At 45.5% G+C, this 26,231-nt stretch overlaps 1 protein-coding gene across 5 annotated transcripts in view; it reads left to right on the top strand.

Moving 5' to 3' along the window:
- The window catches only part of RGS14 (regulator of G protein signaling 14), a 507,547-nt gene that overhangs the window by 393,256 nt on the left and 88,060 nt on the right, over nucleotides 1–26,231 (top strand). For 4 of the 5 annotated variants that reach the window (XM_069651538.1, XM_069651533.1, XM_069651539.1 and 1 more), the window contains 5 exons: nucleotides 4,504–4,647; nucleotides 5,408–5,572; nucleotides 8,118–8,253; nucleotides 8,922–9,034; nucleotides 20,593–20,808. In XM_069651538.1, the coding sequence (XP_069507639.1) occupies nucleotides 4,504–4,647; nucleotides 5,408–5,572; nucleotides 8,118–8,253; nucleotides 8,922–9,034; nucleotides 20,593–20,808 (774 nt within the window). The remainder of the gene's footprint in view (nucleotides 1–4,503; nucleotides 4,648–5,407; nucleotides 5,573–8,117; nucleotides 8,254–8,921; nucleotides 9,035–20,592; nucleotides 20,809–26,231) is intronic. The other variant, XM_069651536.1, reaches the window with a different exon arrangement.

Below are 26,231 nucleotides of genomic sequence, written 5' to 3'. Positions count from 1 at the left end.
AACCACCACCAAACCAGAACCTCACACTGCCAGCAATACATTGCCCTAGCTACTGAACTGTGCCCTCATCAACGCTCGATCCCACGCCCTTGACATCCAAGATCTCATCACCACCAACAACCTCGACCTCTTGGCAAGTAGTGAAACCTGGCTCCATGAAGCTTCTGGTCCAGCATTATCACTCGCACTCCCTCCTGGCTACACCATCTTTAGACAAGATCGCCCCCTCCACACACGCAAAAGACTCTATCCCCATCATAAAGGTTGAGAAAACAACTGAAAATAGCAGTGATCACCTAATCCTTAAACTCAGCCTCTCACCGAACTCGCATCACCCTCCAAATCATCTACGGCCCACCAGGACCCATAACTGATTTTCAAGCTACCCAACCCATCTCCTTGCAGACAACCTAAGAAAATCAACCCAGTCCATCCTCTTAGGAGACCTTAACCTTGGCCTAAACAACCAGAACAATCCCTGTGCTAACACCCTATCACCCTAAACAAAGCACTAAGCACCTTAGGTTTCCATCAAGCCATCTCAGACCCCACCCACACCAATGGCCACACCCTTGACTGGATAGCCCATCGTAACTACTAAACAAAGGGGGGTCTGGGAATCTCTCTACCAGCACAAACACAGCCCAATGACCTGTTCTTGGGTGAATAACCCCTGGGAGAGACTCTACCAAGTCTTTAGCTCACTGTCCCTTTCACAGAGAAGACATTTCCCCACATATCAGCCTTTGTCCTGCCCAGGGGCAGTCCAGTGCCGAAATGCTAGGCAATTCTCATCTGAACAAGAGTACCATCAGTAACCCCATACACGTGTTTCAGCCTTGTTGGGCATCATCAGTGAGGTGAAACTGTTGCCTCTCTAAGAACAGTGAGGGGAAATGTCTTCTCTGTGAAAGGGACAGTGAGCTAAAGACTTGGTAGAGTCTCTCCCAGGGGTTATTCACCCAAGAACAGGTCATTGGGCTGTGTTCGTGCTGATAGAGAGATTCCCAGACCCCCCTTTGTTTTGCATAAATTAACTTTGGGTTTCACCCTAAGTTAACAGGGCGATCCAGACGTGGACCCCTTGCTCACTGTTCTTAGAGAGGCAACAGTTTACCTCACTGATGATGCCCAACAAGGCTGAAACACGTGTATGGGGTTACTGATGGTACTCTTGTTCAGAGGAGAATGGCCTAGCATTTTGGCACTGGACTGCCCCTGGGCAGGACAAAGTCTGATATGCGGGGACATTTCTTCTCTGTGAAAGGGACAGTGAGCTAAAGACTTGGTAGAGTCTCTCCCAAGGGTTATTTACCCAAGAACAGGTCATTGGGCTGTGCTCGTACTGGTAGAGAGATTCCCAGACCCCCTCTTTGTTTTCCATCATAACTACTAAGTCACTATCAAAGCTAACAAACCCTTGCCATGGACTGACCACCACCTCATCCTCTTTGATATCACAACGTCCAAGGCAGCTCCCCGACCCACCACCCCACTCCCACCAGCTCTTACGAGAAGCACCTGCCAACTAACGAAAGAGAGGTTCATACCATACCACACAGTTCCTGCCTTAAGACCACCCTTCACCAATGATCCGGATTCCTTAATTCAGACTCTCAACTCCATCACCCAAGCTATAGACACCATAGCCCCTCTCAAAGCTAAACGCTCTAAGCACTCCAATGCCTGGTTCACCCCGGAGCTCTTAGATCTTTGAGCTAAAAAAAGGGAAGCACTCTCCACTTGGAAAGCCAACCCTAACGACACCACTAAAAGGGAATTTAACAAACTAGCAAAATAATATAAAAACACCATTGTCAAAGCCAAAGCTACCTCATTCAATACGAGGATAGACTCTGCAAGCTCCAACACGAAGGAGATATTCTTCATTTTCACGGAGCTGGAAACACCTACTCCACCTCCCAACTCATCTCGAAAGACGAGGCCTGGTGCAACAGCATCCAAGATGCCATGCTCAGCAAACTCGACTCTCTGCACATTAGAATCCAAGCCAACCAACAATCACTTAACAACCAAGCACCCGACGCCCCCCTCTTCTCCTTCAGAGATGTCACTGAGCAGGAAGTTTTAGTACTCATGAAATCTATCAAACCCTCGAACTGCAAGGGTGACACTTGCCCAGCCACCCTCATTAAAGAATGCACCCCCACTCTTGCACCCTTTCTTCACGGCCTTCATTAACGCCTCTTTCTCTACAGGTACAGTCCATGCCTGCCTTAAGGAAGCTTGGGTCTGCCCGCTTCTTAAGAAACCTCCCCTAGACCCCACTGCACCAGGTAACTACAGGCCCATCGCCACAGTCCTCTTCCTCCTAAAGATCATAGACAAAGCAGCTTATCTGCAAATCCAAAAATTCCTTGAGGCTAATAACCTCCTGGGTCTCCGACAGTCAGGGTTTTGTCCATGGCATGGAATCAAAACAACCCTACTAGATCTAAAGAACCAAATGGACAACATTAGAGTTTCTGGCAAACCACCACCACTACTACTCCTCCTCAACCTCTCGGCTGCCTTTGATCTAGTCGATCACAAAACCCTATGCCAACACCTCTCAACCTCTGCACACTTCTCGCCCAATGACACAGCTTGGATTGCCTCATTCCTCCAAGACAGACTCTTCATCTGACCACCCCCACTACTCTCCACCCAGTACCCATTCTGGAACTCTGCTTTCTGTCATCCAAGAATTCTTGCCATGTGTATACTGTGCCACCCCGTACTCTAATTTGATGAAACACTGTTATGCCTCATGTAACCAATTTGTTATTCTGTAACCTGTAACTAGGTTCACAATCATGTGACAGCGCCTCGATGCCTCTGAGCTACCAGTGCACCTTATAAATACAAATAAATAAATAGTGGTCCAACTAGAAGGGTAGAATTGAAAAAGCCTCCCATCTTGTTGTGAACAGACCGATGTATGTTCTGAATGGAGATGCACGTTGCTTGGAACGCCCTTTTATTGGTGTAATCCACACTTGTTCGGGGTTGAAATCCTCACCATGCTTGGTGGCCTTATATTTTCCCCAATAGGTTATTACTTGTATTTATTGCCCAGATCTAATAACCTTAAGGCAGATGCCTTGTGTAGGGGGTGCCGAGCTAGATCCTGTGGTAATGCCCTTTCTTTTTCGATGCCGCCTGAACAGCATGTTGGTCTTGCGCAACGTTTTTTGACTGCAATGAAGGAGGCCTCTGTGGTGACTAAAAAGGGTCATCAGATCCTCCTGGAAGTATTGGTTGTAATATGTTGTGTCAGCACTTTGTGCCTAGAGGATCCCTTCAAAGAAAGAGCCGCCTTTAATGTTGATGAAGTTGAGAGATGGCGTTTCCTGCGGAGGATCACAGGGTTCCATAAATGGCAAATCCAGTGAAAGAGGCGGGAAGCGGCCGAGTGGGAATAAAAGGGCTAGCAAGGAATAAAGAATTGAACACAATGGAAAATGTGGCACAGGGGGGTCCACTGGAGACCTGCTCAGAAAGATATTGGAACAGTGGCTAACATGCACAACTGGGCGGCCCCCGACAGTGATCCGTGTTAGAGAGACCTTCAATTTGTCAGGTGCAATTGATAGGAGCTACCCACAGAGGTACATTGTGATCTAAATGTCCTGCACCTGTTTTGAAGCATATCTGAAAAACAGTGTATAGTGACTGGAATTCAGGATGAGATGCAGATATAATCCCCCGTATTCTGTCTTCTCTCACAGAGATGTCTGGGACCAAGAAGTATGCTAAAACCAGATCATGAGTTCAACTCTTTTATTTTAGAAATAGTTACAACAAGGGGCCAATTTAAACGTATATAGGATCTTCCCCAAACCACAATGTCAGAAATACTCCTCCTTAGTGTAAATGGGTTTATAGTGGTTGTTAGGTTATTTAGCCACCCGTTGATTGCTCATCGCCATGCTAATCTCTATGGCTATTCCCACCTATTCCCTGCTCCAGCCCATAAGCATCCTCTGGGATCTCTTTAGCTTGCTCCATCAAGCGAAATATCAACGTTTGTGCTTTATAGGGCCTGTCAATGCTATTTAAACTCAGTCTTCTGAGAGTCAATGGATTTATTGCATTTGTAAATGCACTGCTGGTGTAACTTAAATGTTTTAACTTTGCACTCAAGTCCTGTTAAAACAAGCATCGCCAAAGTCAACATTTTAGACGTGTTTTTAGGTATTGGGCATTTGCCAGGCATAGCGCTTCACATGCCAAGTTACTTGCACCATTTTCCTTATGTTGCCATCTTATGACTAACTGGTACCATTGTGGTGGTGCTTTGCAAATACCTATCCCATGCCTACACAAAAGCCAAAACTGATGACTTTGCCAATGCTTTTCTCTGTTATTGCAGAGGCCACGATTCAGTCCAAACATTGCTCTAATCGCATGTCTAACTTTTCCCCATGTATGTCATTCTTTCCTCTGTACCCCCTTTTCCCTCTATGTCCTCAACGCTCCACACTTGGGCTGCGTCCTCAGCTTGCACGGGAGTCCCGGCGGATATACGACGAGTATCTCTCCACCAGCTCCCTCAACCCTGTCAACATCGACCACCAGGCCTGCCTTGGGGAAGGCTTGCTGGACCACCCCACCCCTGACATGTTCCGCGTCCAGCAGATGCAGGTAAACCGAAGTTCTCATATGCAGGTTTATCAATACTCGCTGCCTGGTCCCTTCCCGGTGTCGGAATAAAACTCCCTACTGGTTGTCTGTATCCTGTACCCTGATCAGTGTCATATTCTTCTGTCTCCTTTTAAATTTCTCCAAAAGGCCACCAGCTGCGAGGACCACAATCTCACTGTGTGCCGCAGTGAGTGTCCACCCCATCTTGTCCTAGGTGGCTCTGTTTGACCTCCTGTGGGGGCCCCCTGTGAGATCTTCTGTAACATTATCCTAGGGGAATAAGCTCCCTTTCTGCCCCTCTGAGCTCCTACCTGGCCGTGCCCAGTAGCAAGGGCCCCTGTGTCCTCCTGTGCATTGCCATATGATGCTGGGAGAGCCCTGCGTGAGTCTGCGGGCATGTGTGGGATTTCATGGGGCCAGGTGCTGCAGTGAGTGGCTCCTTCGGATCCTGGGTAACCGTGTCCTGATGTGAAACCCCAAGTGTGCCCTTTGGTGACATCCTAAGTGACTGTGCTCTGCTGTGAGGGTCCCTGTAACAGAAGAAGGGGTCCGCCGTTCCCTCAGTAGCCCGGCATCCGCCTCCTGTAACCCTCTGTATATCCACTCTTCATGACCATCCAAAAGTACCCTTAATACCCTATCCTAATATCCATACTCTTGTACCACATCGCTGTGCCCTCTATTGTTCAGTGCTTGATTGATTCACAGCAGTGCATACACACTGAACCTTGTCTTACATGCATACCCTCTTTTGCTGCAGATTTTCAATCTGATGAAGTTCGACAGCTACGCCCGCTTTGTACGGTCCCAGGTCTACCAGGAGTGCATACTTGCCGAAGTGGAAGGGCGCACCCTCCCCGTCTTTGGTAGTGCGCAGCGGAGCCCCAGGTTCAATGACGGCACTGCCTCGTCGGACTTCGCCAAGGTGCACATGTGACGCATATTTTTACTTTGTTGCACGGGGCACTATGGGAAAGAGGCTGTCCTTCAAGGTTTGTAGTAGTGACTCTAGGCCGCAGGTATGCGACCTGTGGCTCCTTAAACGTTTTTGGAGTAAGATTGTGATCACACCTCACGATTGATCATTCTGGCTAGAGCTTGGTGGGAGTTGTAGTTCCAAACATCTGGAGAGCCAAAGCTTGCAGACCCCTGCAGTAGGCCCTGGAACGCATTGATCAGCAGATTGCTGTCAAACGCCGCTGATCCGGTCTGTGGACAGATATTGGGCACAGACTGGATATTGGGCAGCCTGTGGCAAGTGATCTGAGGCGCGTGTCTGTGCCACCCAGTTATGGCTATCTTATTCCAATGATTAGGGCGTAATCGTGGGGCGGTTTCATATTGTTGTGCCGAGATGGCTTTTTCACAGGGATGGGCCCCATGTCTGGAGACCCTGGCCCTGCAGATAGCATCCATCACTCTGTAGGGGTCCCAATGTTCACCTTTCTAGGAGCTGTAGGTCACTCGAGGAGTTGTTCAGAGGATCCCCCAACTCCAAATCGACACACCTTTCCAATTTTTGAATGGCTATAGTAATGTTGGTACGGTTAACCATGCCCTTGGGTTACATTCTTAATGTCAAACACAGTGCTGTATCTCGCCTGGCATGGGCATGCAGTGGCATCATTATGGACATGGAGCGCATAACCAGAGTTGATTAGGAATCCTTTTATGTTGCTCTTTCACTTGGACTGATTTTTGTATTGACTTGCTCAAAAAGAAAGGCAGTATGCGTGGTTTACTTCATTCCTCTGAATTAAACTTTTGTGGCACAATTAATACCTTATAATGGTTGAATTTGCTTTATTCAATTCTTATAATTTACAAATGACGATTGAATTCTCTTCGTTCAATTAATGTAGTTTTAAAGCTCGGTACTCCTGTCCTTTAGACTCATTGAATTGACTTCATTCAATATTCTTGTGTGGCAAAACGATGTTTAGCTTGTCCTCCTCACTTCTTTCTTTGAATTAATGATTTGTAAAGTATGCTTTTTAGGGGCATAGATGCTATTTGCTCCCCGACACGTGTTTCCCCACCATTCAATTAGGCGGCTCTTCAGGAGGTGCACATTTTAAATTGGAAGGTTCTTGAAGGGTTTAAGTATTGCCCTAAATGATCAGACAAAACCAAGTGTATATTGTTGACTCGCTTATTATGTGAATAGTTTGTTATTCCCAAAAGTGTCTAAATCATTTACAGTTGTGATGCCTGTAGTTTGATCCCTGTTTATTCACTCTGACAATGTTCACTTAATATGGTCTCATGATTTAGCAATAAAGGTGTTTTCTTCCTACACGTGAAGCTAAAGGATGGCTGCAAATAGTAGAAGAATGTGAATCGTCTTTAAGGTGGGTCTAGACTAGTAAATAGTTGAAAGATTTAACATTTTGAGGAAAAGAAGGAAGAGTATCCGTTATTTTTACCTTCCGTTCATGTTGCTCTATTTCCTGATCCTCGCTGTCCGATGGCCTAATTATGTAAAATTAGGCTGTCTTTATATAGTGCGCGATGACGTTAGGAAATAGAGCAACATGAATTGAAACAAAACTCAGTTCCCTATAGGACCTTAAAAACCAATTTCCAAAGCCATAGGTTGCACCATTTTGGAGAGATTTGCACCGAATGTACTGCGCTGTGCCAGGGTGAGACGACTGGTGGGGAGTGCGCACAGAAGGTCCCAGTATGGTGCCAGGGTCGGACTGGGACAAGAAATAGGCCCTGTCACCCAAAAAGAAAGTGGCCCACCCCTTGCCTCAAAAAAGTGGCCCACACCTCGTGACCGTTGACCTCTGATGACATCACCGGAAGTAATGTCATTGGACCCCACCCCAAAGAGATATCCCAGGAAGTGATGAAACACAACCTTGCACCCCTTGACAAAACAGGAAGTTGCATCAAATAGCATTGTTTCTAAGTACACTAAATTTCTGTGAATCCAAGCAGACGTCCAAGGCCAAATCATGTTATTGCATAGCACTTACGCTTAAGCTTTTTTTAATAGAACAAATATGCATACAATATCACCCAACCTGTGTTGGTACTCATTTATCGACCTAAGAAGGATGAAAGGCTTTTTTAAAAAGAATGTTAAAAAATTATTTTTCAAATTTTTTTTTTTCAAATTGCCCCAGGCATAGCCAGAAACCGACCCCCACTCCCCAAGGACGATTTCGGTCCGGCCACGGGCCGAAAGGCCAATCCGACCCTGTATGCTGAATCACACCAACTCTCGCCCCCCCTCCACGTCTGATCCTGGGTACGTCAGCCAGCCACATTCGCAGTGCAGATTACTTCAGAGTGAAAAGCACATCAAGCAATAAGCTACTTGGAATAGCGACCTACAGTATCGTTGATTTTCAACAATTGACGAGTGTAATTATGTCTGTCTACAGAACCCGTGCTGAGTACGGGTACTTTTTGCTAGTTCTGAATGAAACTGACTCTTTAATCCTGTGTCTCCTCCCCAGAAGAAGCCGCTGAAAGCGGGGAAGTCGCTGCCGCTGGGTGTGGAGGCTGCAGGCGCGGATGCTGCAGGAGGCACTTTCTCGGAAAGATGCACACGAAGATCCTTCAAGAAGAAGGACCGGAAGGGGATGTGGGGAGGTGAGGATGTGGATGACCGGAACCTGGGAAGCATTCTTTGAGGTGGAGCCTGGGGAGGTCCACAAAGTGGGGCATCTCGAATTGGAGGCTCTGTAGAGATTGGGAGTACATGATTGGAGGGAAGGGAGCCCGTGGAGTGATGGAGGGAGCAAGATGGAATCCAGAATGTGATGAATGGGGGGGGGGTTAAGGTACATAACACCTCCTGCTTAGCCCCACTAGCTCACACTGTGCCCCGCCTGCTGCAACCTTTGCCCTCTTGCTTTGTTTCACCACCTCCTGCTGCTGCACCAGACTGCTTCCTGATGCATAAGACTTGCTGATGTCCTGCAGAACCACTTGCCATACCACCCTGCACCACTTTCTATTGGAGTCTCCCCCCCCTGTGCTGAACCATAGTAGTTTCCACTTTATAACACCAGTTCTTGAATGTTGCAGAACACCTCCCACCTGAACCACCTGCACCACCAGCTGCTTGATCACCCAGGTCTGCCTGCACTGCACTACTTCCACCCATCTCTATGCCTGGCCGTGGAGCTCTGACCTGAGTCATGCCTGCACCCTGGGCTCTGTTCTGATGTCACCCTATCTGGCCCCCCAGGTTCTGCCCCTGGTATCTGTGTCCCTGTGTTATGCCTAATCCTCTTGTCTGTGTTCGCTTCTTGCAGAGCTCGCTGATGCCGATGGCGAGGCTTCCCTGCGCCGACGCTCCCAGGGCTCGCTCAACTCCTCGACCAGCTTAGACCTGGGTTTCCTTTTGTCTCTCACCCCCAAACCTGAGGTAGGTGGCTGAAGACTCTGCCGCTCAACAGAAAGGGGTGACCCCAGGTCACGAGTGGAAGCTGGCAAGCAATGGTCCCGTAGAGCCACCCTGTAAAGGAAGGGGGCTTCTTTGCTCCCCAGGAATGCCTGCACATGAGTAAGCAAAGAGGGGTTGGCTCTCCTCTCAGGGATGGCATCTTTTACATGACACAAAAGCACCAGCAGCATTTTAACGTTTGGGAGCTTTGAGTATCTCATTTGAATTCAGTTGCAGGCGCTGGGAGGGAGTTTGACGGTACAGTACTTCTTTCTCTGATGCCAGTTAAGGATTCCTTGTGGTGGACAGGAAAGATGACTGGTTCCATTTAGAATGGATTTTTTTACCCATTAAAACTAGACATGAAGGGTGTAGCGAAATGCAACTAGTGACTGGCCTCTCTGGCAGGACAATCTGACTCCTCCAATCATTCTCTTTGTATTCCTCGTCTGTCCCCTCGTTCTACCTCTCTGCATTTTTCTGCCTCTCTTCTCTTTGACATCCTCTGTGTGTCTGTCCTTTTCTCTCCCTCCGTCCCTCTCGCCTTTTCTACCTCTCTCATGTCATTAGTGTCGCATGGCACTGCTAAAATTAAGGTCATGTGGTGAGGGCGGGATGGCACGCTGGGACAGGGCTGGGCTGCCAGAGCACTGCCATGAAGAGGACACTTTTTTAAAAAAAGAACTCCATGGACAGCAAGCGGCGTCGAACAGGTGGCCAACTAAATGGAGCAAGGCAACGCCTTAACAACTTCTTCTTTTTTCTTTTTCTTTTCTTCAAGTAAACAATTTAAATATACTATAAGTTTACAACTGGCTTAGATAGTTTAGTGTGCTTGACTTTAAGTGAGCCAGGGCTAGCCAGAGCTCAGCCATGGTAGTCTCCAAATATTGCCGGGCCTCTCCGAAATGACTTTCCCAATCAGATTTCTTCCTCACACTAATCTAAATACAAAGCTAGTGACAATACTGCTCTTCACTAGTAGATGTCGCTATCGGGCATCTTTTTCATTGCAATATAATTTAAAGACCTTTTAAATTGGGTTCTCAGGTTTGATTATTGCAACACATTAAAGTATTATTACAATGATGCTAATTCGTGTATAAGAATCATAGATTTCCTTCAAAATTGGATTGCACGGTGCAGTGAACTATTTTGCTTTGAAGTTCTGTTTTTATATAGGAATATATTGTGCTCAATATTTTTAAGCGCATTTATTATATTTAATATTTTTTTTAAAAGTAGAATGTACTCCCTTTCTTTGCACTTAGGAAATCTGGATTGGGTATGGTGGGTCACTCTTAATTACATAGGCCTCACCTATTTTATAGGCTTTGGGATTTGTGGGTGCACCAGACCTTTTTTAGTCCCCATCCTCAAAAATGTAATTTTGGGAGAAGGGGCCACCCCCTTCCCCATTGAATATTTTTAAAACTACTGGTCAGAATAACTCCAAACCTCTCCTGGAAATTAAGTCAACGTTTTGTGCCCAAGTTTTCTTATTTGTTCCAATTCCATCTTGCACAAACATTTGCACTTTCTCTTTGGGAAAATGAATGGGAGTAGGCCAAAAACAGCATTTGTTACTTCCTTGATAACTTTTTAATTTATTTACTGAATCTTTCACAAATTGTCCAGTCTGCGTTGGAAGGGGGAGGAAATTGGAGGGCGGGACAAATCTTTTGTTTGTAAAATATAAATCTGTCATTCAAGTCAAAGGTTATTAGCAATAGAATGTTCAGACTTGCTATGAATCTAGGCAATCGCCTTAACTATAGTGCAGCGACTCACCGATGTGCGGAAGAAGCAGAACCGCACTGAATCATGCAACACCCTGGGGTTTCCAAATTGGCAATACATGCCGCACACTCCTGACCCTCACTGGGGATCATTACAACCATCAGGTAATTAGTCTATCAGAAGAACACAATGAAAATTACATTATGGAATATGACGAATCGGACTTTAAAATCTTTGAACTAAACTGGGGAATAACCTATCGGAAGCGAGGCCAGAAGCCAGGCACTGTTCGGGGAATATGAAAGGGACCTTGGAAGGAGAGAGAATCCCAGAGAGGAAGAAATGCTTGCTCGTGCTCCCTTGCCTAAAGAGGTGATGCCTGGAACAAGGCTTTAACATTTAGGGAGAACCTAAGGGAATCCAGAGTAGACTAAGTCCTTGCCTCGCGACCCTGGAAGGAAAGGTTAACCAGGGTGTTCAGGACAGCGCTTCCCAACTTGAAGACATTTGACGACCAAAAGCCTAAGGTCTTCCACCAATGACCCAGGGTAAATGGGAGAGAGACTCGACCCGTGGCAGGAGGTTTAAATAATATTGGCTGCATGACGAGGACCATAATGTAGGTGGCGAGACTGTGAGGTGTGTGTGGAAGGAGACTTAAAAGATCAAGATGAAAACAGAGACTGGAGGAACAAGCACAGCCTGTGAGTGACTGCTCCAACAACCTTACCAGAGCAATGCTATGGTGATTGTATTACATTGGGGCTGGAGTTTGAAGGGAAAGTTTGCGAACTTTTACTTCGGTCCAAATCCTTGGAGCATTTATGTTGTTAGAATAGCATAGTCTGGAAGTTAAGGACTCTCTAAAATTAGGTGTTGGTACTTTGCACTGGTCATCCTTTTCAAAGGCTTTCCTCTCTCGTATAGGGTGTCTCGGAGAGACGAGGTCTTGCAAGAATAGGCTACGTATAATTTGGGGGCAGAATGAAATCTGGTGGCTGGCACCTGTAGGAATCCCCACTTTACAGTGATGTGACCTTTATGCTGTGCTTCAGATCCATCCTTAGTTTGCAGCTTTTTCCCTTGGAAGTCGCAGGGATTCGTCCAACCCCTGCACCCGGTTTCTCCTGGATAAATGACGCTTACCTTGAGCCATCGCACACAGTGTCGTCTGTCTTAGTACTATGCCTACCACAACAGACCATTTGGCGTTATCCACTCCTAGCCAATCCCCATCGCCCCTCCACAGATGTGCACCAGTCACCTACACCCCCACAAAAACCCCTGCTACACCCCCATACAAACATGCACGACCCCCACCTCCTCCAAACGCACGCACACAAATCTTCCCACACACTCCGCATTGCCTACATACATACCTGTAAACAATCCACAACCACGCGTAACACACCCGCAGCCCTCCCCCAGACACAACTACCCTTACCACAGAGCCCACAAACACACGAATGAAGGGATTGCAAACCTTTAGGAAAATGTAATGGCAACACATCCAGGATTTAAAGGGAACATCTAGCACCCTGTTGTGTGCATGTGGGGGTGGGCCCCTAATAAGCTCATTATACATTAAAGTCCCCTCTTCAAAAATCATGTGCAAATTGTTCACTTGTCATGAGCTGGGAGGAACAGAACACTTATCAATTCAGCTGTGGGTGTCACGCATGTATCACCGGGTTATTGGCAAAGAAAAGGTGAGGGGACATCACAAACGCATGCCCGCATTGGGTTATTTGGCCAGCATCTTGGGCTTTCCCACAAGCATCCCCCCCCCCTCCATTCCCACAATATAAGGTTTCCACCCAGGAGTGGCCCTAGGTGAATAAAGGGGAGTGCAATGCTTCCATCTCTCCTGGTTGAGGCCCACCGAGAGGAAGGGTGGCGTTGGGAGAAGGCCTGTCCGAGGGGGGGGACACAACTATGAATAATCAAACCTGTGAAGGCGGGGCAAAGGGGGTCAATGCAAAGTCTTGTGATGAAGAGTCCTAACCTTGACGACCACCGTGCCAAGGTGTGTTCCGTAGCTCCTCGGGAGTGTTGGAGGGTGGCCTGTAGGATGCGGAAAGATTGCTAAATGTTATAGCGTTGTTTCACCGACACTTTTATCTGTACGACTGCCTTTTAAATGAATATAAAATGACGAAAAAGGTCATTGACATTTTTTTGGGGGTGGGAAAGGTCAGATGAAGGGGTTGGAGGTCGGGAATAGTCAAAAATAGGTGGGGGAGGGGAGGTTTGGGGGGAAACCGCATCCCCCAAAAAATAAAATAATATTTCGATGACTCTTTTCGTACTTTTGTACTCGTTTAAAAGGTCGTCGTAAAAATGACAATTGATGAAAGAACATAGAATCTGTTAAACAAAACAGAGAAAGGTATACGACTAAACTAAGGGCCTGATTCACAGAGCGTTTTCCTGTGGGATTGCACGGTTGTAAAACATTTCTCTAAATCGGGCCCATGGTATATGAAAACCACCTACTCTGGAGATCAGAGGTCCAAATTCTGTCTTGAATCTAAACATATGTTCCCAGGCCTCAGCCCAGAATAATAAGTCTTCAGTCCCTGAATTTCAGGATTTTGAGTGTCCTTGCACACTTCATGAGGGTGGCTGGGTCTTGACCCGTGCTAAAGTTGGTGGCTTGGCTTAGTCCAGACGATGTCTTGGTCCTCAAAGGCCGAGGCGATGACTCCCCAGCATTTGCCTTGGGAAAGGCAAAGAGGCAACCCTCTTGCCCCAGGGGTGTTGCTGATATTGTCTGCCCTAACGGGGACTTGCGGGTAGGATGGATAGTCCCCTCCCCAAGTTTCCGGAAATAGCAAGTCTTGTGTAGCCTTGCTACTGACTTAAGGAGTCAGCTTTTCTCTCAGCACTTCTAATGCTCATCAAGGTTTCCTTAGTTGTGTTGTGACCTTGGTAATCCCACCAGAGTCTGGAATATAGCTCATTAGAAGGCACGTGAAACCCAGGCACATCCTTTTTTTATAGACACTTCAGAGAAAAGCTACAACAGTCAGAATGCCATGAACATGAGAACGCAGTAAGTGACCATGCAGTGCGAATTTGGACACCGTCCCGTACGACAGGAGCTGGGACACAACAAGTGACACAGCAAAGCAAACGCATAAAGATTGCAGCGTAATTGTGGGAATATTTGGCACACAAAATTGTTATCCCACCTCTGCTACTTCATAATTCATGTCTGGCATACCTGTTAGACTCGGGGTGACCAGCACAAGAAAAGACGGACGATATGCCCAGACGTGGGTCCTGAGCCGGCTGGGCTTAGAGACCAAAGCTACTCCTCACTGATGAGGCCCAATGAGGCCGAACCCTTTGTGGGGATAATTGTGGTGTTGTGCAGAAGGGATTTGACCTAGCAGTTCGGGCTGGACCTTTTGCGTTGGGACCATGCCTTGTTTGCATATGGTGTTTGCCCTTCTGTAGTGGCTTGGCAGGCGGAAAAACAATGATCTGAATGTTTGCCCAGCGCTGTGCCTGTGGTTAGGATTAATTCTAAACCTTCCAGCCATCAGCTTTTGGTTTTGTTTATGCACAAACACCTAATCATCATACTCTCCCAACTACAAACATTGCCTATGCCGAACAGCGGTTATAGGTCAAAGTTTCGAATGAAAAGGATCAAATGACAAAAGGGTCGAATCAAAAGGAGCAAAAACAAAAGGGTCGATTATTTTTATTTCTTTTTTTGTATTTTTTTTTTTTGGGGTCCCTTTCCAAACCCCTTTTTTTGTGGTAAACAATTTTTTCCTATACGGAAACCCAAAAAAAATATATATTTAAAAAAAAATTCGACCCTTTTGTTTTAGGTCCCATTGACTCGACCCTATGGCATTTGATCCTTTTAGATTCAAACCTTTGACCGGACACCCTGAACAGCTCCCACAGTATTAGTCCATGACGTAGTTCTCAAATTGATCAGGTAACGTCCTGCCCACTCACCTCTTCACAGACTCGGCTCCAGCGAGAGCCTGACCTCCTCCTGTCTCAGATCTGCTTTCTTCCACCCTCTGTGTTGGAGGTATTGGCTCGGCCTCGGGCTCCCCGTCGGCATCACCGCAGGCTGTCAGACTTTGAACATTGGAGCCTTCATAGGACTTCTGGAACCAGCTGCTGATGTGTAGGAGCCACTCTTTTCGGCCATGACCATCGACCGCCTTTTCATGGTAAGATTCTAAGGAGAAGTCCCATAGGGGAGGCACAACCTGTATTGAGGGTGACTAGTGTGTACCAGTACAGGGTCGCCTACCTCCATAGAGGCTTGGTCTCCTTCTGGAGTTCCCTTTCTGGTTTGACAGCTCTAGCGATACTCAAAGTTGATCTGGGTCAGCCATCCTGAGCCCTCTTGACCCATGTTCCAAGATTAAGGACCAGGCTTTTCTGCAGAGAAACTCCTCTGCCGGGGCGACCCCCGTGCTGGTGTGACGATTGGTCTTGAGCTGAGGAAAGAAGTCTGCGCTGATTGGAGTTGCTGGCTCTTATCCAGGGCGGTGCCAAATGCCCTGTTGAGGGTCATCATGAAATGCTCCTCACCCCGTGGGCCCTGCAGTAGTTGGGAGCGATGCACCTCGAGCAACCCCATAGAATCCCAGGAACTTTTAAAACTCTTTGCCTTTTAAAGGGGGCCCATTGTCTGATATAATGGATTCTGGGATACTGGGGGCAGCAAACTTCTCTTGAAGAATCGGGATTACCACATCCGCTGACATTGATCCCACAAAACGCACCTCTGAATACCTGTAGAATTCATCAAGTATCACCAGGAAGTGGCGGGGCTGTTGGATTGGGAATCTATAGATTCTGAACTCAGCCCTTTAAATCTTCATGAAAGTAAGTTTGAAGATCTGTACATGTCATTTAAGTCAAGCCCCTAGTGTATTTTGTGCATTTGTGCTGTTGTAGGGAACGATCTGCCATGAGACTGCAGTGCTCTGGAAACCCCGTCTCTCAGACCCGTTGTCATGGGGCTTCGGTGGAAAAGCAATAATAATAGTAATAATTTAGCATTGGGTAAATGTGATTCTGGGGGCCACACTCGAGTCCACTGTGACAAATCAACTTCCGGGGTAGCAGTGGTTCAGGGGTGAATATCAATTTCTAAACCATTAATCAGCCCCACACCCCTAATACACTAGAAGGGATACAAACAGATTGGAATAATAAGCAAATTATAAACCTGCTTGTCCAATTTTGGTAACGTGGATGGAATGGCAGGCTGCTTATTATTTGTTTTTTATAATGTGCAACACGCCCATAGGCCTCAGTGCACATAAGTAACAGGAGACAAGGGGTGGGAAAGAGCAGGTCAGTATGAAGGCTAAGTCAGTAGCTGGTAATTAACATATACATATGCATCTAATCCTTGGAGTTGAACAGGAGTGTTTTATAGCTTTTTTTAAAACCGTAAGATTTGTGATGTTCTGGCTGGATAGAATTCCAGAGGCTATGCGCACAAATATCAAAGCAAGTGCCTATTTACAATCCCCTTCAGATGCTGCTTTAGGTATATGGGCGCTGTACCATGTACACAAGAGTGAAAGGATTTTGTGACTTATACGATATTGCACTGGAAATCAGTGCACGTTTTTTCTGGCTTGTTTCATGTTCATTCTTGGCTAGCCCACATATAGCTCTAACGGCGCCATTCTGCACTGTTCGTAAGGCATCGTGGAAACTCTTCGAAGTTCCAGCTAATAGACTGTTACAGTAGTCGAGTCTTGAGTTTACCCAGGCTTTTGCTGCTCACACTTTTGTGCGATAAGTAGGGTTTAATCTGCCTGATTAATTTGGTTGTGCAAGCATATGCAGCTCTAGTCTGTAGTACGTGTTTTGTTATGGTGAGGCCTGAGTCTAAGTGGACCCCTAAGGTCTTCAGCCATAAACTGACTTGGAGAGTGCAATCGATTATTTTTTTTTGTTCGTTTTTTTTTTTTTTTTTTACTGGACATACCTGTCCGAGTTTTTTTAATTCTTTGGTGCGTGCCTAAAATAAGTAGCTCGGTCTTATTCTTGTTCAAGGATAATGAGTTGACTGTCATTCATTCCTGGAAAAAATCGTACACTTAGTTTATTTTTACTGTATCCCCATCATAGTTCCCAGTCAGTTCCAGGACCACCTGGATATCGTCCGAATAGTTGGTATAACCAATGCCCGACGCTATCCAGGAGCTCAAAAAGTGATCTTGAATACACATTAAATAATGTGGGGGAGAGGCATGCACCATGAGGTACACCACATGTGAGTTGCTCGGCGGGTGCTTGAAAACCCTCTGAGGCCACTCTGGCAGTTCATGGTCCGAGCAAGGAGGCCATCCAGGAGACTGTATTGTCAAAGTTTGATCAATAAGGTCAAGTGCTGCCAAGATGTCGAGGCGCATCTGTGGGATCTGCAACCTTTGCAAGATTCAAATCTGGTCGGGGTCGAGTCGGCTTCAGGGCGCTTTGCTGCTTCTGTGACATAGTTCAAGTTGGGAGTCTGATGCAGGTATCAGGGAGCAAGACGATTCGGCGAGCAAAGCTGGATGAACGCTGCAGGCTGGCCTACACGGCAGCTCACGGTCAGGCATTGTTCCCGGTGCTATCTGGCAGGTCTGAATCACTGGTCGAGACATTTAAGTGACTGCAGTTTGACAACAGTCAGCATTTCAGTCGGTTGCAGCTCGAGGAACTTGACTCGAAAATGTGCTTTAAGGTGGATGTCGGTAATGCTCATTGAGGCACTCCTCCCAGCTTCTTCAATGAGATTGTGTTGTCCTTTAAGGAGGACGGGCCACAGCTTTGGGTAGTGTGTTGCAGGCAGCTGCCTTGTCCTTGTTGATGGGTTCAGAGAACTTCTGGCACTTCCTATACAGAGCCTAGCAGGGCACAGTGTGTGCTGGGTGGGCACCAGTTCTGGAGCTGCTGGAGAGTCTTCTGAGTTATTTATCTCCCTCTGTTCACTGGGAGATGTTTTGTGGAGGGGTCCTGCTTTTTTCTTCTGATCTCTTGGCCTTCCTTCACTGGCGGAAGATGTTAGTTAGACTGTATCTTCAGCCAGGGTCCAAGATTGAGTTCTTCTTGCTAAGTCTTCAGATGATCTGCCAAAAGACGGACTCCAGCCCTCTTTTAAAGCCAAGTGGTGATTGGTGTAGGCTAAGTCTACCATAATGAAACAATCTTGGGGTCCCTACCAACAATCTTTTATGTGTGAGGTTATAACCAGTGTGCTTTGAAACAAGAAAGATAAGTGGGTGAAAACAGGAACAATGTGTGCCCCAGAGCTAAAATGGCAGAAACTTTTTCTCGACGGAAAGCTCTTGCCACACTCTTTTGAACACTAAATCCCACCCATCCTCCTGTCTGTTGTGTTCAAATAGTCTCTCTGGTTAATGGTCCTCTGTACGTGGTCCCTGTTAAAGCGGGTGGTCTCCCTTGAAGCTGCGGCGAGTCCAGACTCTCTGGCTCCTGCAAACCACATTCTCATACCTTATGAATGGGGTCCCCCAAGTGGGGTGGCTTACTGTAAACCGCAGTCCCAGACATGACAGCTCACTGTCATTGATACTGAGGGCAGGAGCTGGCTTCGGCTTCAGCCACTCGTGCACTTCTACTCGCCAAGTCGGTCTCTCACAATTCTCTCTCACTAGTGTACTTCCCGCCAGACACAGTAAGGGCGCTACACTTGGAATGCCCATAAATGGCACCGGAAGGAGGAAAACCTTACACTCCCCTTTTTCCAGAAAACGTCACTTCCTGAAAAGACCTTTCAGGGTGGAATCGAACGAGGGTTTGCATTTTAGACGCTGTCCTTCATAACTCTTCACTTTTGCCTTGCATGCCGTTCTGCCACCCACTTATTGTGCGGAGTGAAGGAGACATGTTTGATGTCTCCCTTATTGGAGCTCTGCTGCCACACCGTTTCTTTTATTAGGATCATTTTACTGCGCAGGTCACTTTGTGGTCACTTTGGCGCTCGCTGTGGTAAATGGATTTAAACGTAGTACCGAAAAATATTGTCTAACGGTTAGGTCAAATTAATTTGGAAAGGAGGGGTAATCGCTTATCCAGTATTCCCATCATGCTGGCCTTTATATCCAGGATCCCACTATGGTAAATGCCAGCCTGGCCATGTTCATTTTCAGGGCTTTCCAGTGCGCATTTAGTTGGGGTAAGCTCTTCAGCTTGGTTTCAGGGTACAGCAATGATGGGGTCCTTTTGACCCTGTGTTGCAGATGTTTGAAAGTTTGGGTTTTAATCTGGTGTGCATCAGCTGATCAGGGGGTCCCCGTCTGGCGAGTTGCCTGGAACCCATTTTGTGGGACCCCTCGGCCCCTGCTGCATTAGGCCTCCCGTAAAGCGTAGGATTGTAGGAATTCATTATAACTCCACTTGGGGTAAAACTGCAGTGGTTTCAGAGGAGGTTTCCCAGGTTTCCAGAGGCTTTGTGAGCTCTTGGCTGCCGGATTCTGCCATCTTCAGTCCATGGGCAGTGTCTGCACAGGGCTGTGGCGAGGGTAATGGGTGCACTATCCAGAAGGACTTACTTCTTGCCTGTGTGCAAGTCTTAATGAGTTGTTGAGAAAATCTTACCAAGCCAAGAGTCCTTGCTGCCCACAGAAGGCAACCTCTAGGAGCAAGTCTCCAGACAACTTGTTGTGGAACGCCTAAGTCCCAGTATGGTACCAGCTTGTCAGCTAGTGAGCCTTGCGACCACCAAATGTCTCCGGTGGTACATATGCAGCTACAGACCTTTCAATCTGGGAAGCACAAAGCCTTCCCATGTTCAGAGGATCCAACCTCCATCCTTCTGCTGGTGTGCTCCTCGTTACCAGCCAGCTGCCACCATGTCGTTCCTTTGTGGCACTTGCCTCCCTATTTAGAACTTCTGAGAGACGTTTTGTCCAAGGGCTTCCCAGGCATCATCTCCCAAAGAATAACATTGATCCTGTCTGGGCCCTATTCCTCCATTCCGGTTGGTGGTCGTGGAATCTCGGCTTCCCAACAGGATCATCTTTGTATGGTTTATCATGGAGAACCTTTTTGAACTATTTTACTTGAACGGTTGGGGTTGTTTAGATCCAGTTGAGGACACATCTGCCTGTTTCGACATATCTTTATTTTTAGGGGTTTGGTAGTCGTAAAGAATTGGAGTTGCAACTGAAATCTACAAAGTGTCCACCAAATGATCAAACTTTGCCTCCCCAACGTCTCAAAAGTTCATGAGCAAATGTTTGGTTCGGCCAAATTTGACATACAACATTTTTGCGAAAATTAGAATTTGTATTTCTGCAGAAAAATGTTTTTTGCCACCAGGACATGATTTTGGATTTTGCAACCCTTTTTGTACCTTTTGCAAGCGATTTTAAGTTTTTCAACATCCTAAATAATGTTATGTTTGGATTGTTTGCTAAATTCTTCTCCTTGTATATGTTCCTTTCGAGAAATAATTTCACGTTAATTCTATTTGTGCGGGAGATATTACAGCAGACTTTGGTTTGAATTCCAAATAATTTGCAATTGGAGCAAGCGAAAGAATACACGTTTGCTGTAATCAGAATTTTGATTGCAAAGTATTGTAGATCATCCATTTGGACTATGCGATCGCTCTGCTACTCTAGATTCCAGCTGCCTATTGAAAAGTGACTGTTTCCTTACACTGTTACAATGCCCTTTCCTTAATGAATGTATCTTGACGATCGATCTCTACATGGGGACATGGATGTTGTGGGGTTCATCTTGTCCTTCATTGGCGGTCTGATCCCATGATGCTGATCTCTTCCTTTCAGAAAGATGGCGGAAGCGTCGGCAGCACCGACACCGAACCCGAGACCAGGCCAGATACAGGTCCGGTGAAGTACTGCTGCGTTTATCTCCCAGATGGCACAGCATCCCTCACTGCCGTGCGGCAGGGGCTCTCAATCCGTGAAATGCTCTCCGGAATCTGCCAGAAGCGTGGACTCTGCATTGCCGATGTGAAACTCTACATGACTGGGAGCAAGCAAGTATGTTTATGACTGGATTTCACATGTACAACACAAACTGCACTCTATGTATCTGACTAAATGGGGTCAAAACCAGTGTTACTGGGTGTGAAGAAATAATAGGCCCAAGCTCCCTTCAAAAGAAGTCCAAAACAAGCGAGCAGAGTCCCATGCAAAAAAGTTCCAAAATAAGTCCCGTCACAAGCAATAAAGGAACTGGATTAAAAAAAACCTAAAAAAACGAGGTACAGTTGAGGATAACTGAAACTAACTTCCACACCTCTACTCTTCACAAGATTGATGGGGGCCAAGTTCAAAGGTTAAGGTTTTGGCGCTGCCACCTGTCAGGGAACTGAAATGTTACCAGATCATGTATGTTCTTTCTGCAATGACAAGCTGTGTCTCAGCACCAATGTAATGGGGTGCACCGGTTCAAGGTTTCAAAAATCTTCCTTGAGAAAGCGCCTGTGAGGTGAAACAGGTGTTGGAAATATAATGGAATAAAGTTACCAGCATCACCGAGGCACGCGCATGGAATCGCAATAAATGATTTGTGGAACATTGTTATGAGTCAAGGAATCTGACTGTTTAGGAGGGTATGCACGTTCGGACACGTGTTGCCCTGCAATGTAAAGAGGAAGTAGTAAACATTCGATAAAAGAAAATGCACAAATGTCTATCGTTTAAACTTTAACGAGGGACACAATACAAAGAGAAAATACAATGCAGATGGCTCCATATACAAAAGCAAGGAAAATAGGGTATGCGATTGTTTCACCTGCAGTTGATTTTTATTTTATTGCTTTCATTTTAATGTATTCTTTGAATGGAATTACTGTACTATTTTCACATGCATAATATATGGAATAAAGTACTGCCAACTGCACCGTATAAATCTTTTTCAAGTCAGTGACGTTCCGTGAACAAATGGAGGAACAAGGCCAAAAGCAGAGTACATTTCTAAGGTCACCAAACGCACTAAGGCGACTGTTTACGTGCGTTAGGTGATATTGGAGGTCATTACAACCCCGGCGTTAAGGGTTAACAACGCCGTTAACCCTTAACGCCGGATTCCCACTTTAACGCCTGCTTTTGGCAGGCGTTAAAGTCCATGGCGCTAACCCGCCATGGTGCTAATTACGCCGCCGTAATTTACGGCGGCGTAATTAGCGCCTTCCCCACTCCCATTATGCCCTATGGAGCAAGAATGGGAATGGGGAAGGGAAAATGGGAAATGGGGATTTACCGCCCCACTCACCTTGGAATGGGGCGGTAAATCCGCCATCCACCATGGTGTAAACAGAGTTTACACCATGGTGTAAACAGAGTTTACACCATGGTGGTAAAGCTGGTGCACTTAGCACCAAGGTTGTAATGACCGCCATTGTATTCCTTTATAATACATGACCACACACTGCCCCCTCCCTTTAATGCCTGGCCCCCTGATCCATCGAATGTAAGGGATATTCTAGTTAATGATTTACACAATCAATATTATATGTATCCTGCAGCTTCGAATGTGTGGCAGAAAAATAGTGTCACCACTTTCATAAAATGCATCCACACACGTGTTGTAGTAACATGTAGGTGAGCTCTGGCTCTCACATGTTTTACTCGCAGTGCAGAAAATAAACATACTACCACAAACAGTCCCTTATCAATTAACAAGAAAGCAATTTGAAAAGCTTGTCTTTAAATAAGTGCTCCATTGACAGCTGGAATTCTGATCTGCAGTGGCTCAAGCAGCAGGCGAGTAAAAGTTTGTTTTATTCAAAACAGAAGTTTTGGGAGGCAGGTGATCGTAATGGAAAATTGTTGACATATAAGCTTAAGGAGATGGTGTCTGAATCTTGTTTCTTCCATACAAACTGATGGTGGTACTACCTTAAATAGGAGTGATGATATTTGTGGTTATTTCAATGATTATTATAATTCATTGTATAGAGAAGACTGTGACCCGACTGTAGATAAGCTGGACACATTTTTTGAGAAGATTTCGCTCTCCAAACTGACTCTGGAGAAACGTACTTCTCTTGATGCTGCGATTGAGGTTGCTGAAGTTAGTTTGGCCATATCGCAAATGAGAGATGGAAAATCACTGGGTCCCGATGGTATTGTCTCGGAATTTTATATGCAATTCGAAGTCCAATTGGCACCTGTTTTGTGTGAACTTTATAATGAGTTTGTTGTTTCGGGAATGATGTGCGATTCCATGTGAGAGGCTATGATTGTGGTAATACCAAAACCTAATAAGGATCACACTCGCTGTGGAAACTAGAGGCCTATCTCAATGCTAAATGTAAACCTAAAAATTTTCACAAAAATTTGGGCCAACAGATTGGGTTTATGTATAAAAGACTTGGTTGATGGGTCACAGGTGGGTTTCATTCCAGGGAGGTATGGCTATGACAATATTCGAACTGTATTAAATGTAGTTGATGCCCGATTTGGGAGGGACACAAATGAAGTCATTGGTTTCTTTGATGCTGAAAAAGCCTTTGATAGGGTAAATTGGAAGTTTTTGAAATTCACGTTGCTAAATATGGGTTTTGGCCCGTTTTTCATGAGAATGGTAGAATGTATTTATAATGATGTTAAGGCCCGGGTATTGGTTAATGGTGTGGTTTCAGATTCATTTCAGTTGTTGAGGGGCACGAGGCAGGGTTGTCCGTTGTCACCTTTTTTGTTTGATCTGGCGTTGGAACCTCTTGCTACTTATTTTAGACAATGTGAGATTATTAAAGGTATTCATGTTGGGAAAGTTGAGGTGAAAGTCCTATCGTATGCTGATGACATGCTTCTCATGTTATCAAATCCAGAAGTGTGTGGAGATGTAATAAAGTTGATGTTTCAAGAAGTGGGTGAACTGTCGGGACATAAGGTGAACTGGGAAAAACAGAGGTTTTCCCCTTGTCTGGTCGGTGCGACGGTTCAATTTTGAGTTCGTGGAATTGTAAATGGTCTCCAGGGGGGGGGTTAAGTATCTAGGAATTCATATTATTGGGGACTTAAAGAAATTACTGCAATATAATCTGGATTTGATAACCGGGCAAATGTCTTTATTGATTAGGAGATGGGAGAGGTTGACTTTGAATCTGTGGGCTAAGATCAATGCAATTAAAATGGTTCTTTTGCCGAAAATCTTGTATGTTCTTCAGTCCATCCCATTGTTGTTGTATAAGAATCAGCTGCTTAAAATTGAAAAACTTTTTTCTTCCTTCTTGTGGGGTTCTGGAAAAAGGCCTAGAGTTCCGAAATACATGCTAGTACAAAAAGTTTAAGATGGGGGATTTGGATTCCCTGACTTGGTAAAATACTATAATGCTTTTTTACTTAAAAAAGGTCCTATTATTTTAGAGATTGTGGGGTGAATGAACCAATCTGGTTATGTATGGAACGGGGCATTTGTGCTCCTTTTGACTTGACGTCCGTCTACAGTATGGATAAATTGCCAGTTAATAGATTGAAGTTGCGCCCGATTGTGGCTACTAGACGGGTGATTAGAGGATGGTTTCGAGATAATGGAATGAGTTATGGTTTCAGTAGGGATGTTTCTATATGGTACAATAATACCTTACAGATTGATGATAAATGTTTGAATTGGCTCAGTTGGACTAACAAGGGTATTCTGAAATTGGCAGATGTGTTGGATGGAGATAGGTTGTTGAGTTTTGCGGAAATGACGAATAGGTACGGTTTGAGGCAAAATGAACTGCATAGGTACTTAGCTTTTGAGAATATGATAAATAATAGATTGGAATTGGCTGATGGTTCTATTGGGAATTAACCGGTGATTGGTACTTTATTGGAAGGTCCGGAATACGGGGTAAGTACTTAAATGCAATTTATGCCTATTGATGAGAAACTCGGGGGGGCATGGTCTAGATTAAGAAATGTGTGGTTGGATGATGTTCTGGTTGAACTTTGAGTTAGATTGGAAATACATTCTGAAGGTTAATTCGACATTGGGTCCTGATATGGGGTTGCATTTGATTAGACAAAAAATTATTGGAAGATTATATTGGACGCCGGTTAGGATGTTTAGACAGGGGCTCCGGTCAGATGATTTGTGTTGGGGTTGTAATAATGATAGGGGTACATTATTGCATTTATTGTGGGATTGCCCGAGAGTGTTGGAGTTTTGGTCGGCAGTGATTTGATAGAATTGACTTGATTTTTGATGTGGTTTTGCAGAGGTCAGCAGTGAATATCATATTACTTTCCCGTAAGGACAGGGGTCGTCGGATTATGAGACATTCTTGTTGGATTGATAGAGCCATAATGGTGGCTATCAAGTTAATACTCAGGGTTTGGAAATCGAGGAGGAAACCTAATGTAGATGCATGGCTGATGGAATTACATGTTTTGGCACAGTATGATAAGGTTTCATTTCATAATAAAGATAAGGATGAGGACTATTTGAATCTTTGGGGTCCCTTTATGGCTCTATATGATTGATGGGTAGATGGAAAAAAGGTTGTTTTTTTGTGTTTTGTTTTGTTTGTTTGTTTGTCCTGTCTTGTGTGGTTGTGGTTATCTTGCTGGTTATGCTTCACTAAGGTTGATTCCTTGTTTGGCTGTATTGTCTATGATGCTCTAGTCCTTTTGTAAATTTCACTTTTTCTGCTGATTGTGAAGCATTGTTACTTTTGCTATTAATGTTTACATGAAAAACAAAGTGTTGTTGAAGAAAAAAGCAGCAGACACTATGTCATAGTGCAACTGTAATAACTGATTACTGGTCGGTGGTAATGTCATAATAAGCCATTAATAAGAACATTATTTACAGACCTTTTTTTTACAGGTACCACTGGCTGCCTTCTACATATACAGATTTTTTACACTTTCATGATATTGCTTCTTAACAGTCAAATAAAATGTTCTAAGCTGGCCACCACACTGGCCTTGTCCTTAGTCATTTTTATATATAGATATTCACGCGCCACATCAAAAAGAACGTGCAAGTTTAGCACATATCACTTCTAGATAGCGAGGCCAATAACCAACCCACTAACAATTTCACCTCTCTGCATACACCTCTCAAACTCGAACCAAACACTACCATAACCCTAAGGCACAGCAAACTGCACAAACTTCACTACACCACAAGAACAAAACAAACCACACATGGCTTCGCACAACAGCACACGACGGCTACCGACCGGAAAGCACCCCCAAGGTCAGCGAACGGTGTTAACCGAACTGAAGCTGCCAACAGCACATCATTGCTCTCATGCACTTATCCCGCTCGTTCCCACTAACTCACCCCTCACCCCCCTTTCCTTTTCTGGTGGGCCAGGGGACTACTCCGGTGGTGATAGTGCACGGTACAAATATCCTTTAACATATGTAACATTGGGGAGGTCAGCGGGCACCACACCTTACCCCTCTAGATCTGATCCTGTGGTTGGCCAAGCTCTCTAAACCAGTATTCATATTGGCTG

Source organism: Ambystoma mexicanum, chromosome 3p, assembly GCF_040938575.1.
Source record: "Ambystoma mexicanum isolate Mex_15411 chromosome 3p, UKY_AmexF1_1, whole genome shotgun sequence".
NCBI lineage: Eukaryota > Metazoa > Chordata > Amphibia > Caudata > Ambystomatidae > Ambystoma > Ambystoma mexicanum.
The sequence above is the reverse complement of the archived record's forward strand: the minus strand, read 5'-3'. Positions and strand labels throughout refer to the sequence as shown.